This window comes from Lithobates pipiens, unplaced genomic scaffold, assembly GCF_037356315.1.
Source record: "Lithobates pipiens isolate NorthernLeopardFrog02 unplaced genomic scaffold, aLitPip1_a1.2 Scaffold_10, whole genome shotgun sequence".
Classification (NCBI taxonomy): domain Eukaryota; kingdom Metazoa; phylum Chordata; class Amphibia; order Anura; family Ranidae; genus Lithobates; species Lithobates pipiens.
This window is the reverse complement of record NW_027507686.1, coordinates 145,943,367-145,955,640: the sequence shown is the minus strand read 5'-3', so window position 1 is coordinate 145,955,640 and position 12,274 is coordinate 145,943,367. Positions and strand designations below refer to the sequence as shown.

General features: G+C 44.8%; 1 protein-coding gene across 1 annotated transcript in view; it reads right to left on the bottom strand.

The window, feature by feature from the left end:
- Window positions 1-12,274, bottom strand: part of NOD2 (nucleotide binding oligomerization domain containing 2) — a 112,291-nt gene that overhangs the window by 58,540 nt on the left and 41,477 nt on the right. The window contains exon 2 of the mRNA XM_077458409.1: window positions 7,681-8,187. Coding sequence (XP_077314535.1) covers window positions 7,681-8,139 — 459 coding nt within the window. The 5' untranslated portion in view covers window positions 8,140-8,187. The remainder of the gene's footprint in view (window positions 1-7,680; window positions 8,188-12,274) is intronic.

Sequence of the window (12,274 nt, the reverse complement as noted above, 5' to 3'; positions counted from 1 at the left end):
ACTTGTCAACCTTGTGGAGAGGTTCCAGGCGACTGAGGACTACCTCCGCGATGTTCCTGCAGCATCTTCACCTCCCCGGAGCGCCAGATCTGTGCCGTCAGCTGGTAAGAGACTTCCATCTGTTGGGGGAGTGTGGAGGGGTGCTGATGGGGGGGAAAAGGGCTCAAGTGGTGTCTCAGGGACAAAAGACTGGTGATGGTCCCGGGTGGCTAAGGGGCTCTGAAAAGGACTCCTTGCCAAAGAGACCAGGCCCTATCCAGTGTTGGAGATGCCATGAGGCGGGACACGTGTCTGCCCATTGCCCTCTTACCTCTGAACCCATGGAATGTGACGCTAGCCGGCGTCAGTCGCTATTTGCGGAACCATCTTGTGCTGCAGTTCCTGGACTAGAGACTGAACCGCAAATCTGCAACATCACAATCAATGACTTTCCTGTTAAAGCGTTAATGGACTCAGGAAGCCTCGTAACCTTGGTGCATGCTAGCCTGGTGGCTGGGGACTTAGAGCCTAACAAGCATATGAGTGTTGTGTGCATACATGGTGATACAAAAGTGTACCCTATAGTGCGGGCTAAAGTCGGGACTAAACAAGGCACCGTACAATATGAAGTGGGTGTGGTTAAAAACCTCATGCATGATGTAATATTGGGCCGCGATTTTCCGTTATTCTGGGCTCTCTGGGAAAAAAGAGAAATCCCCAAAAGGAGTGAGGATACCTCTAAGGAGGTTGCCTTGTCCGCTGTGAATGATAAAAGTATGCAGGATGAAAATGATTGTTTTCCTTTGCAGGTCCTGGTTGGGGAGGAGGATCCTCCCACTGAGCAAAATATACTAGACTTAGAGGTGTCTAGCGATAATTTTGGGACTGCACAATTACAGGACCCCACTCTCAAAAATGCGAGAGAGCAGGTTGCTGTTATGAACGGGGTACCTCAGGAACCAGATGCTGAAAAAAGATTTCCACATTTTTCGGTGACTAATGATCTTTTCTATAGAGTCAATAAGGTTAAAGATGAGATTGTGGAACAGCTTCTGGTACCTAAGCCGTACCGGCGTCAGGTGCTTGACATGGCACATAACCATGTTCTTGGGGGACACTTGGGGACTGACAAAACGCGAGAGAGGGTTCTCCAGAGGTTTTTTTGGCCGGCCATATATGATGACATTAAAAAATACTGTGAGTCGTGCCCCACATGTCAGGTTAGTGCCCCAGTGTCACATTTTCGCAGTCCTTTGGTTTCGCTCCCTATTATAGAGGTGCCTTTTGAGCGTATTGCCATGGATTTAGTGGGTCCCATTGTAAAGTCAGCTAGAGGACACCAGTATATTTTGGTAGTCCTGGATTATGCGACCCGCTATCCTGAGGCTGTACCCTTAAGAAACACTGCATCTAAAACAATTGCACGTGAGTTGTTTTATATGTTCTCTAGGACTGGGATCCCCAAAGAAATCCTAACTGACCAAGGTACGCCATTTATGTCGAAAGTAATGAAGGAATTATGCAAACTATTTAAAATCTCACACATCCGTACCTCTGTGTACCACCCCCAGACGGACGGATTGGTGGAGAGATTTAATAAGACTTTGAAACATATGTTGAAGAAAGTGGTGGCAAAAGATGGCCGTGACTGGGATCATTTATTACCCTACCTCATGTTTGCTATTAGGGAGGTGCCCCAAGCATCCACAGGGTTCTCACCATTCGAGTTGGTCTATGGTCATCACCCTAGGGGTCTACTGGACATTGCAAAAGAGACATGGGAGAATGAGTCCACCCCATACAAGAGTGTTATTGAGCATGTAGCACAAATGCAGGACCGTATAGCCACTGTAATGCCCCTGGTAAGGGAACACCTCCAGAGGGCTCAAGAGGCCCAAAGTAGAATTTACAACCGGTCCGCAAGAATCAGGACATTCAACCCAGGCGATAGGGTCCTTATACTAGTCCCCACTGTTGAGAGTAAATTCTTGGCGAAGTGGCAAGGTCCTTATGAAATTGTTGAAAAGATCAGTGAGGTGAACTACAAGGTGCACCAACCAGGTAGAAGGAAGCCTTTCCAAGTTTATCACATAAACTTGATAAAGCCCTGGAAAGACAGGGAATCCTTGGTGGCGACAAATACTGTTAATGATTTGTCACAACCAATCCCTCCAGTCAAGGTAGGTGATACTCTATCAGTGTCACAGAAACAGGAGGCTCAGGAATTTTTACAGAAAAACAAAAAAAAGTTCTCTGACCTCCCAGGGCGTACACACCTCATCCATCATCACATTGAAACTGAGCCTAGAAGCAGAGTAAACCTTAAGCCCTATAGGATACCGGAGGCACGTAGGGAAGCCGTATCTGCCGAGGTAAAACGTATGCTTGCTCTGGGGGTAATTGAGGTGTCACAGAGTGAATGGTCCAGCCCAATTGTGCTAATCCCAAAGCCCAATGGAACTTGGAGGTTCTGTAACGATTTCAGAAAGTTGAATGAGATCTCCAAGTTCGATGCGTATCCGATGCCCAGGGTAGATGAGTTGATTGAGAAGTTGGGTAACGCCAGGTACATAACCACTCTCGATCTCACAAAGGGCTACTGGCAGATTCCACTTTCTGGTGAGGCTAAAGAGAAAACTGCATTCTCCACCCCTGATGGGCTATTCCAGTATGTAGTGATGCCATTCGGGTTACATGGAGCGCCTGCAACTTTCCAGAGGTTGATGGACTTGATTCTGCGACCACATCGTGATTACTCAGCTGCCTACCTCGATGATGTGGTCATTTTTAGCCCTGATTGGGAAAGTCACCTCTGTAAGGTACAGGCCGTGTTGGATGCCATAAGTGATGCGGGGTTGACCATAAATGCCGAGAAGTGTGCTCTAGCCCTAGAAGAGGCCAAATATCTAGGCTACATTATTGGGAGAGGGTTGATTAAGCCACAGCTAAATAAAATTGAGGCAATACAGAATTGGCCTAGACCCCTGACAAGGAAACAGGTTAGAGCTTTCCTGGGTATTACGGGGTATTACCGTAGGTTTGTGCCAAACTTTGCCTCAGTTGCTGCTCCACTAACTGACTTGACAAAGGGCGGAAAGACAGCAATGGTCACGTGGACCCCAGAGGCCGAGAAGGCTTTCCAAAGCCTTAAGTCTGCCTTGTGCCAACCACCTGTGTTAGTTACCCCCGATTTCAAACGAGAGTTTCTGGTCCAGACAGATGCCTCTAACACAGGCTTAGGTGCAGTACTCTCACAAGTAGTGAATGGTGAGGAGCATCCGGTGACGTACTTGAGTAGAAAATTAACCCCGGCCGAGAAAAATTATGCCATTGTGGAGCGAGAGTGTTTGGCAGTAAAGTGGGCCCTAGAATCGTTAAAGTATTACTTGCTAGGCAGGAAATTCAAGTTGGTGACAGACCATGCCCCCCTAACATGGATGAAGTTAAACAAGGAGAGAAATGCAAGAGTGACTAGATGGTTTCTCTCCCTACAAAACTTTAATTTCACTGTGGAACACAGGCCAGGGAAATTACAGGCAAATGCTGACGCATTGTCGAGGGTAAGTTGTCTGTGGGGACAAAAGGCTCAGCCCTCCGGTCTGAAAAAGAGGGGGGGGATATGTAGACATGTCACTGGAGAAGTGATCGAGGGGGTGTACATCTCACCTAGGTTGCTACACAGTGTGAGATGGTAAATCCAGGATGGTTCAGTTTCTCAGCAGTGATATGCTGCTGAATTGTTATTTAATTTTGCCGGGCCTGGGTTTATATGGAATGGCAGGTAGGTTTGGTAGAGGGACCTGTCATTCCACATCCCCCGATCCAGTTCTGGGTTTGGGATCAGGTGAGCTTGGATCCTAATTAGCCTGGGAAGCTAAAGGCTCTGTAGGGTCTGCAGGTGATTGCTCCCAGCCAGGGAATGAACAGCCTGTATGTTGAAGGAAGCTGCAAGCACAGACACTGCTGGAGCTAAAACCCACCCTGCGATATCCAGACGAAAAGACGCTGTCTTTATAAATGTCAGATAGGTGAGAAGAACCTGTTAGTAAGCGCCCAGCCGGGCTAGGTCTTTTGTTTATTTTGTTGTACTTAGAAAGCACGGTGTTGCTGTATGTTTTGTTTGCTGGACTGTTTGTACCACGAATAAACGCCAAGATCTGCTTCATATATTCCAAGTCTGCTGTGAACTGTGTCCAAACACACCCTACCCCGGGAAGATCCCTTACAATATATATATATATATATATATATATATATATATATATATATATCTAGCTTTAAAGTATAACTAAAGGCAAAAAATTCTGTTTTGGATAAAGTGGAGAGGGATTATAATACCTGTTTTTATTTTTGTCTGAGAGTTCTGAGAGTTTATAGCAGGAAACCACATGCACACTATACCTGTATGAGAAGTAACTGAAATAAGCTGCACATATAGAGAAGCTGACTGTAATTACAGCATGGAAAAACTCAGCAAGCTTACATCAACACATAATGCGAGAGGGGCATGTGTCACATTGTGCATGGAATTTGTAGTTTGTGCTTGGACTATATGGTTAATTGATCACAGATTAAAGTGATTGTAAAGCTTTCCTTTTGTTCTTTTTTTTTTAAAATAACAAATATGTAAAATTTTCTTGCTCTGTGCAATAATTTTGCACAGAGCAGCCCCAATCCTCTGCTTCTGGAGTTCCCCCGCCAGTGCTTCTGGCTCCTCCTTCCTGCAGAGTGACCACTGGAGAGCTACAGTTCATTGAGGGAACCGTGAATGCCAACATGTACTGTGACATACTGAAGCAGAGCATGATCCTCCCTTCGGAGACTGGGCCACAGGGCAGTATTCCAACATGACAATGACCCCTGCCTTGCTAAAGAAGCAGAAGGTAAAGGTGATGGACTGGCCAAGCATGTCTCCAGACCTAAACCCTATTGATCATCTGTGGGGCATCCTCAAATGGAAGATGGAGGAACGCAAGGTCTCTAACATTCACCAGCGTTGTGATAACATCACGGAGGAGTGGTAGAGGACTCCAGTGGCAACTTATGAAACTCTGGTGAACTCCATGCCCAAAAGGGTTAAGGCAGTGCTGGAAAATAATGGTGGCCACACAACATATTGACACTTACTCACGTTTGTTGCCAGCGGTTTTAGACTTAAATGGCTGTGTGTTGAGTTATTTTGAGGGGACAGCAAATTTACACTGTTTTATAGCCTGTACACTCACTACTTTACATTGTAGCAAAGTGTAATTTCTTCAGTGATGTCACATGAAAAGCTATAATAAAATATTTACAAAAATGTGAGGGTGTACTCACTTTTGTGAGATACTGTAACTTATTCATAGAAATATGGTGTTGTGAAAGATTTAAGATAAAAAACTACTTTGAGAAGAAATATCCAATTAATGGACATTTATAAAGGGCAGGTTGTTCAATACCATATCAAGCTGTGGTATGTACTGTATATGTGGGGGACTCCTTTGGTGGGTTTTTAATGAACTGTCTGTTGTTTTTAATTGACGGAGGGCCATAAAGTGTTCTGATACTGATATATTTTTGTAATAATACAATATTTTGTTATATTCTTTATAGTTCGGGAGTGTGGTTATAACCCTCTCTCACTGTTATCCAAAATTAAAAAAATGTTTTGCTTTTAGTTCTATGCTAATACATTCATAAAGTGTAATGTAAATAAAATGTTTTAGACTGGAGTTGAAGCAATACCTAACTTCACCAGCAGGTGGCTGGCCTTAAACACCCCACAATCTATTGGCTGTAAGCTGAAGGGTTCTCGAATATTAAGGTGGCCATATATGGATCAAAATTTTGATCCATGTACAGGCAGGCTGTTTGTACAGAAGTCAGTCAACAATCTACCTATCTTCTGTATAACAAGCCTGTCGGAATTTTCCCAAACGATCAGTGCCACCGACTATAGCCAGTAACATTGATCAGTGTCTTCTGACGGTGGTAGCCTTAACCGCCATCAAAATACAGTGGTGTGAAAAAGTGTTTGCCCCCTTCCTCATTTCCTGTTCCTTTGCATGTTTGTCACACTTAAGTGTTTCGGAACATCAAACCAATTTAAACAATAGTCAAGGACAACACAAGTAAACACAAAATGCAATTTGTAAATGAAGGTGTTTATTATTAAAGGTGAAAAAAAATCCAAACCATCATGGCCCTGTGTGAAAAAGTGATTGCCCCCTAAACCTAATAACTGGTTGGGCCACCCTTAGCAGCAACAACTGCAACCAAGCGTTTGCGATAACGTGCAATGAGGCTTTTACAGCGTCCTGGAGGAATTTTGGCCCACTCATCTTTGCAGAATTGTCCTAATTCAGTTACATTAGAGGGTTTTCGAGCATGAACGGCCTTTTTAAGGTCATACCACAACATCTCAATAGGATTCAGGTCAGGACTTTGGCTAGGCCACTCCAAAGTCTTCATTTTGTTTTTCTTCAGCCATTCGGTGGTGGACTTGCTGGTGTGTTTAGGATCATTGTCCTGCTGCAGAACCCAAGTTCGTTTCAGCTTGAGTACACGAACAGATGGTCGGACATTCTCCTTCAGGATCTCTTGGTAGACAGCAGAATTCATAGTTCCTTTTATCACGGCAAGTCTTCCAGGTCCTGAAGCAGCAAAACAGCCCCAGACCATCACACTACCACCACCATATTTTACTGTTGGTATAATGTTCTTTTTATGAAATGCAGTGTTCCTTCTACGCCAGATATACTTGGACACACACCTTCCAAAGAGTTCCACTTTTGTCTCATCGGTCCACAGAATGTTGTCCCAAAAGTCTTGGGGATCATCAAGATGTGTTGTGGAGAAATTGAGACGAGCTTTGATGTTCTTTTTGCTCAGCCGTGGTTTTCTCCTTGGAACTCTGCCATGCAGGCCATTTTTGCCCAGTCTTTTCCTGATGGTGGAGGCATGAACGCTGACCTTAACTGAGGCAAGTGAGGCCTGCAGTTCCTTGGACGTTGTTGTGGGGTCTTTTGTGACCTCTTGGATGAGTCGTCGCTGCGCTCTTGGGGTAATTTTGGGCGGCCGGCCACTCCTGGGAAGGTTCACCACTGTTCCATGTCTTCGCCATTTGTGGATAATGGCTCTCACTGTGGTTCCCTGGATTCCCAAAGCTTTGGAAATGGCTTTATAACCCTTTCCAGACTGATAGATCTCAATTACTTTCTTTCTCAATTGTTCCTGAATTTCTTTGGGTCTCGGCATGATGTGTAGCTTTTAAGGATCTTCTGGTGGACCTTACTGTGTCAAGCAGCTCCTATTTAAGTGATGCCTTGATTGTGAACAGGTGTGGCAATAATCAGGCCTGGGTGTGGCTAGAGAAATTGAACTCAGGTGTGGACAACCACAGTTATAGTATGTTTTAACAAGGGGGGCAATCACTTTTTCACACAGGACCATGATGGTTTGGATTTTTTTTCACCTTTTAATAATAAACACCTTCATTTACAAATTGCATTTTGTGTTTACTTGTGTTGTCCTTGACTATTGTTTAAATTGGTTTGATGTTCCGAAACACTTAAGTGTGACAAACATGCAAAGGAACAGGAAATGAGGAAGGGGGCAAACACTTTTTCACACCACTGTATATAAGATCAATATATGGCCAACCTTATTTAGGAGTCAAAAACATGTATTTGATTATGATATGAACAACTGGAAATAACCTACCTTTTGAGAAGGTGAAAAGATAGGTAGCTGTATATTATCAATTTCACATTCAGAGATATATCCACAATCGGAAAGTTGTTGTAAAAGAGCACCTATGTAGTTGTGGATTAATTGCACAATCCTTGGCCGTTCACATTGTAGATAGTAAGAAGAATCTGACTGGTCCTTAGGAACCTGGAAACAAAATTCTTCTTCATGTGGTAAAGTCTCGTTTTTCTGGAGAGCATCTAAGAAAATTCTGCAATAGGCATCACCTTTACAGGTAATATTGTCCAGTAGGTCTCTAACCAGACTGCATAAAGGTTGTCCCATAAGTGTACATGATTGATATTCTTCCCAGTTAAGGGCATTTTGTGATAGAAGGTGGTCAAGCAAGCTTTCATATTTGTCCACTGAACCTCTGGCCAATGTAGACACCACGTAATCTCTCTTAACTTGGACAGTGTGCAGCGAGGACATCCCACATTCTGGTCATGGAGAAATATCATAGAGACAGATCTAAAGACTCTGCCATGAAAGGAACAAAAAGTAATTTAATGCAAACCAATGTACTTTATTTGAAAGTAGCAAAGCAGTTAACAAAAAAAGAAATTAAAACTAAGTCTAATAACAAAAGATTTTGTTTCTGAAATACCTGTAATTAGAATCATTTATACCTTTACATACTTTCCTTGCAATGGAAAACAGATAATATACAATTAGTTTTGGATAGTGGAAAGGAGAGAGACAGGGATGAGAACACCTCTCAGGTTTTTACTGTTTGTCCTATTACCATTATCACCCAAAATTCCCTGTAACCATGGAATAGGGTACTAAGTCGGGGTGGGGGCTACATCCTTGTGTCCTGCACTCTGCTGGTTCCTGGTCTCCTTGAAATTGTCCTCCAGAAATTCCCCTCCACCATAATCTTCTGATGTGGCAGTAGAACTGGGGGAGCTGTCATTTGCACTCATTAAGAGTGTCTGACTATGCCCATCCTTTCAGCTCAGCTCCACAATTCATAGAAGCTAGTACTACAGCTTCTATGAATGAAATGTGATCTATGAATGGAGGGAGTGGACTGTTCAATCATCCACCCATCCTCTGCAGTACAGCTTCTATGAATAGAGGAGCTGAGCGGAAACAGATAGGCATAGTTGGCACTATTGATTAAAGCCAATGACAAGTTTCCCAATTCTATTAACCCTCGCCACACGGAAAGCATATGGCATTGGGGGCAGGGGGTGGAATTGATGGGGGGAAATTTTAAGGAAAACCAGAGCCCAGCAGCACAAGAGACAGCACAGTAATACAATGTGAAGTAAGCCAGGTCATGCTTTATCATCAAAAAACATAGAATCCTATACAAAACCAGTGTCATGGATGGATCCTGCAGTATGTGTTCATTTGTAACAGAAAACCCAGTTCAACTTTTTGCAAGCTTTAAAAAATGAATTGGAAACAAATGAAAAATATTATTTATTTTAAGGTATAAAGGCCAATTATTTTAATATAGGGAAGGGTTACAATCTTTTTTAGGTTTAGATTGCTTGCTGTTTAACTATTGAGAGCGTCTAACTTTGGCACCATTGATGATGGAGAGAATGAGGGGGAATCCAAAATTCTACATTTGTCACTGAAACCCGGTGTATCTTCCTATGGACACACTAATTCTGGCAATAGCTGTAAGAAGTGGGCTGTCCCTTCAATTTAGGGAGATTTCTCTTACTTTTTATTATGGCTCTGGGAACAGGACATTTAAGGAAATCTCCCTTACTGGAAAACTAACTGCAATAAAAAGCTCAGTAAATAGATAGCAGTTTATGGCTTGACATCCTTTCATATTCTGTGGAAAATGTGATAACAACTTTAGGAAATAGGGACAAACATTAGAACCATTTTAGACGTAACTAATGCTTGTGAATATAGTAGGGTTCTGCTGTATATCATAGAAGAAGATGGCTTAGGGCTTGTTTTCAATATATAAAAGGCATGTGTTTTACTGCAAGATCATACAGATAGGCACATTAAAGCAGAACGCTTTCAATTGGGCAAATTGTTTTCTATGTTCTTGTTGCTGATCTCCTACCTTTACCAAGTCTGCCATCCATGTTCTTCTGAACTCTGTAGTTCCTCTGTAATAGGCTGCTGAACTTGCTGAAAAAATGTTATTGCCTACTTATATCCTGTTTGTAAGACCTCTGGCTTCTATCCCTCTCCTCAGCTCAGCTAGCGGTCTGATATTCCCCGCCACAGTCCTCTGAAAGAACAGGGAGGAAGCAGACATGTTGTGGGCGGAAGGGGCCTCACAGCCCCCGATCTGTGCCACCCATGGAGGAGGTGTCCTACTTCTCCTCTCTCCTCTCTCTTCCTCCTCCCTGCCAGCAATCCACCCCTCCACTGCCCCCGCCACACCTCTCCCCCGTCGCTGCCCGCTGTCGCTGCCTCTGGGATTATTATTAGAAATCACTTGTAAGACACAGCGGCAATGTCCCGCTGTGTTAGGTACAGTATATGAGAACAACGATCGCTGATGTCTTGGGAGGTGGACATCAGCGAGCAGGGTTGTCATATAACAATACCTGACACAGCGGGACATTCCCACTGTGTCATATAAGCAATTTCTAATAATCCCCCCTTTGCACTGGTGGTCCCTGACAAGCTGCACTGGTGGGACAGACATGCTGCACTTGTGGTCCCTGGCATTCGGCACTGGTGGTGGTCCTTGGCATTCGGCACTGGTGGTGGTCCCTGTTATTTGGCACTGGTGTTAGACCCTGACAGTTGGCACTGGTTGTGGTCCCTGACATTTGGCTCTGGTGGTCCCTGACATTTGGCTCTGGTTGTCCCTGACATTGGGCTCTGGTGGTCCCTGACATTTGGCTCTCGTGGTCCCTGACATTTGGCTCTGGTGGTCCCTGACATTTGGCTCCGGTGGTCCCTGACATTCAGCTCTGGTGGTCACTGACATTGGGATCTGATGGTGGTCTCTGACATTCTGCTCTGGTGTTAGAAGATTGTGCGTGCTGTCTGCGTGCTCTGAACGCAGTATACACCGCTATATCCACCTATATAGCTAACTATCTTGCTCGTTTTAAATAGAGCTTGCAGTCAGCGTTAGGAGATTGTGCGTGCTGTCTGCGTGCTCTGAACGCAGTATACACCGCTATATCCACCTATATAGCTAACTATCTTGCTCATTTTAAATAGAGCTTTCAGTCAGTGTTAGGAGATTGTGCGTGCTCTGAACGCAGTATACACCGCTATATCCACCTATATAGCTAACTATCTTGCGCGTTTTAAATAGAGCTTTCAGTCAGTGTTAGGAGATTGTGCATGCTGTCTGCGTGCTCTGAACCCAGTATACACCGCTATATTCACCTATATAGCTAACTATCTTGCTCGTTTTAAATAGAGCTTGCAGTCAGCGTTAGGAGAATGTGCGTGCTGTCTGCGTGCTCTGAACGCAGTATACACCGCTATATCCACCTATATAGCTAACTATCTTGCTCGTTTTAAATAGAGCTTGCAGTCAGCGTTAGGAGATTGTGCGTGCTCTGAACGCAGTATACACCGCTATATCCACCTATATAGCTAACTATCTTGCTCGTTTTAAATAGAGCTTTCAGTCAGTGTTAGGAGATTGTGTGTGCTGTCTGCGTGCTCTGAACGCAGTATACACCGCTATATCCACCGCTATATCCACCTATATAGCTAACTATCTTGCTCGTTTTAAATAGAGCTTGCAGTCAGCGGTAGGAGATTGTGCGTGCTGTCTGCGTGCTCTGAACCCAGTATACACCGCTATATCCACCTATATAGCTAACTATCTTGCTTGTTTTAAATAGAGCTTGCAGTCAGCGTTAGCAGATTGTGCGTGCTGTCTGCGTGCCCTGAACCCAGCACACACCAGGAGAGGCTTTCCAGGAGAGCAGACGTGTGTGGAAGAGCTCTGTGGAGAACCACGGCTGTTTTGGACATCCGGCCTTATGGCGTCGGCCAGCCCAGGCTCGGGGCCTCTTTCCCGGCCTGGGTCTCAGACATCCCCCCTGGGGTGAGAGACCTCTCCAGGGAGGAGAAATTGTTCTTGGTCACACAGTCTGAGTTAATGGACTGAACCTGGGCCCAGCCGGGAGAGGGCCCAAGCAAGCTCCAGAAAAGGAGAGAGAGGGTAAAAACCCTTATACAGAAGGCCGTGGCGACTTATGCACAGCGCTCAGAGCGACTGGCCGACCTACGAAATCGCAGGGACCGCTCAGCCAGCAGCAAGCGTGGTGAATATAGGGAGACCATAGACGGCCTGAAGCTTGAATGCAGGGACCTCTGGCGGCTGCTGGGCAGTCTCTGCGAGCGTGGAAAGGGTGAGCAAAGTTTTTTGGCAGAGGTGAAGAAAGAACTTCTAAAGACCAGCCAGGAAGGAACCCAGGCAGTGAGATGAGGAAATGCCCCCCTGAAGTCCCCCCTGAAACTCTCACCTGATGTAGCAGTACAACAGACCCCAGTGGAAGCAACGTTTTTCGGAGACGACCAATCCATGGCCGGTCAGGAATGTATGACCCCCGGAGCTGTCAGTGCGGAGGGTCCCCGGATTCCTGTGTTAACACCTGCCATGCCT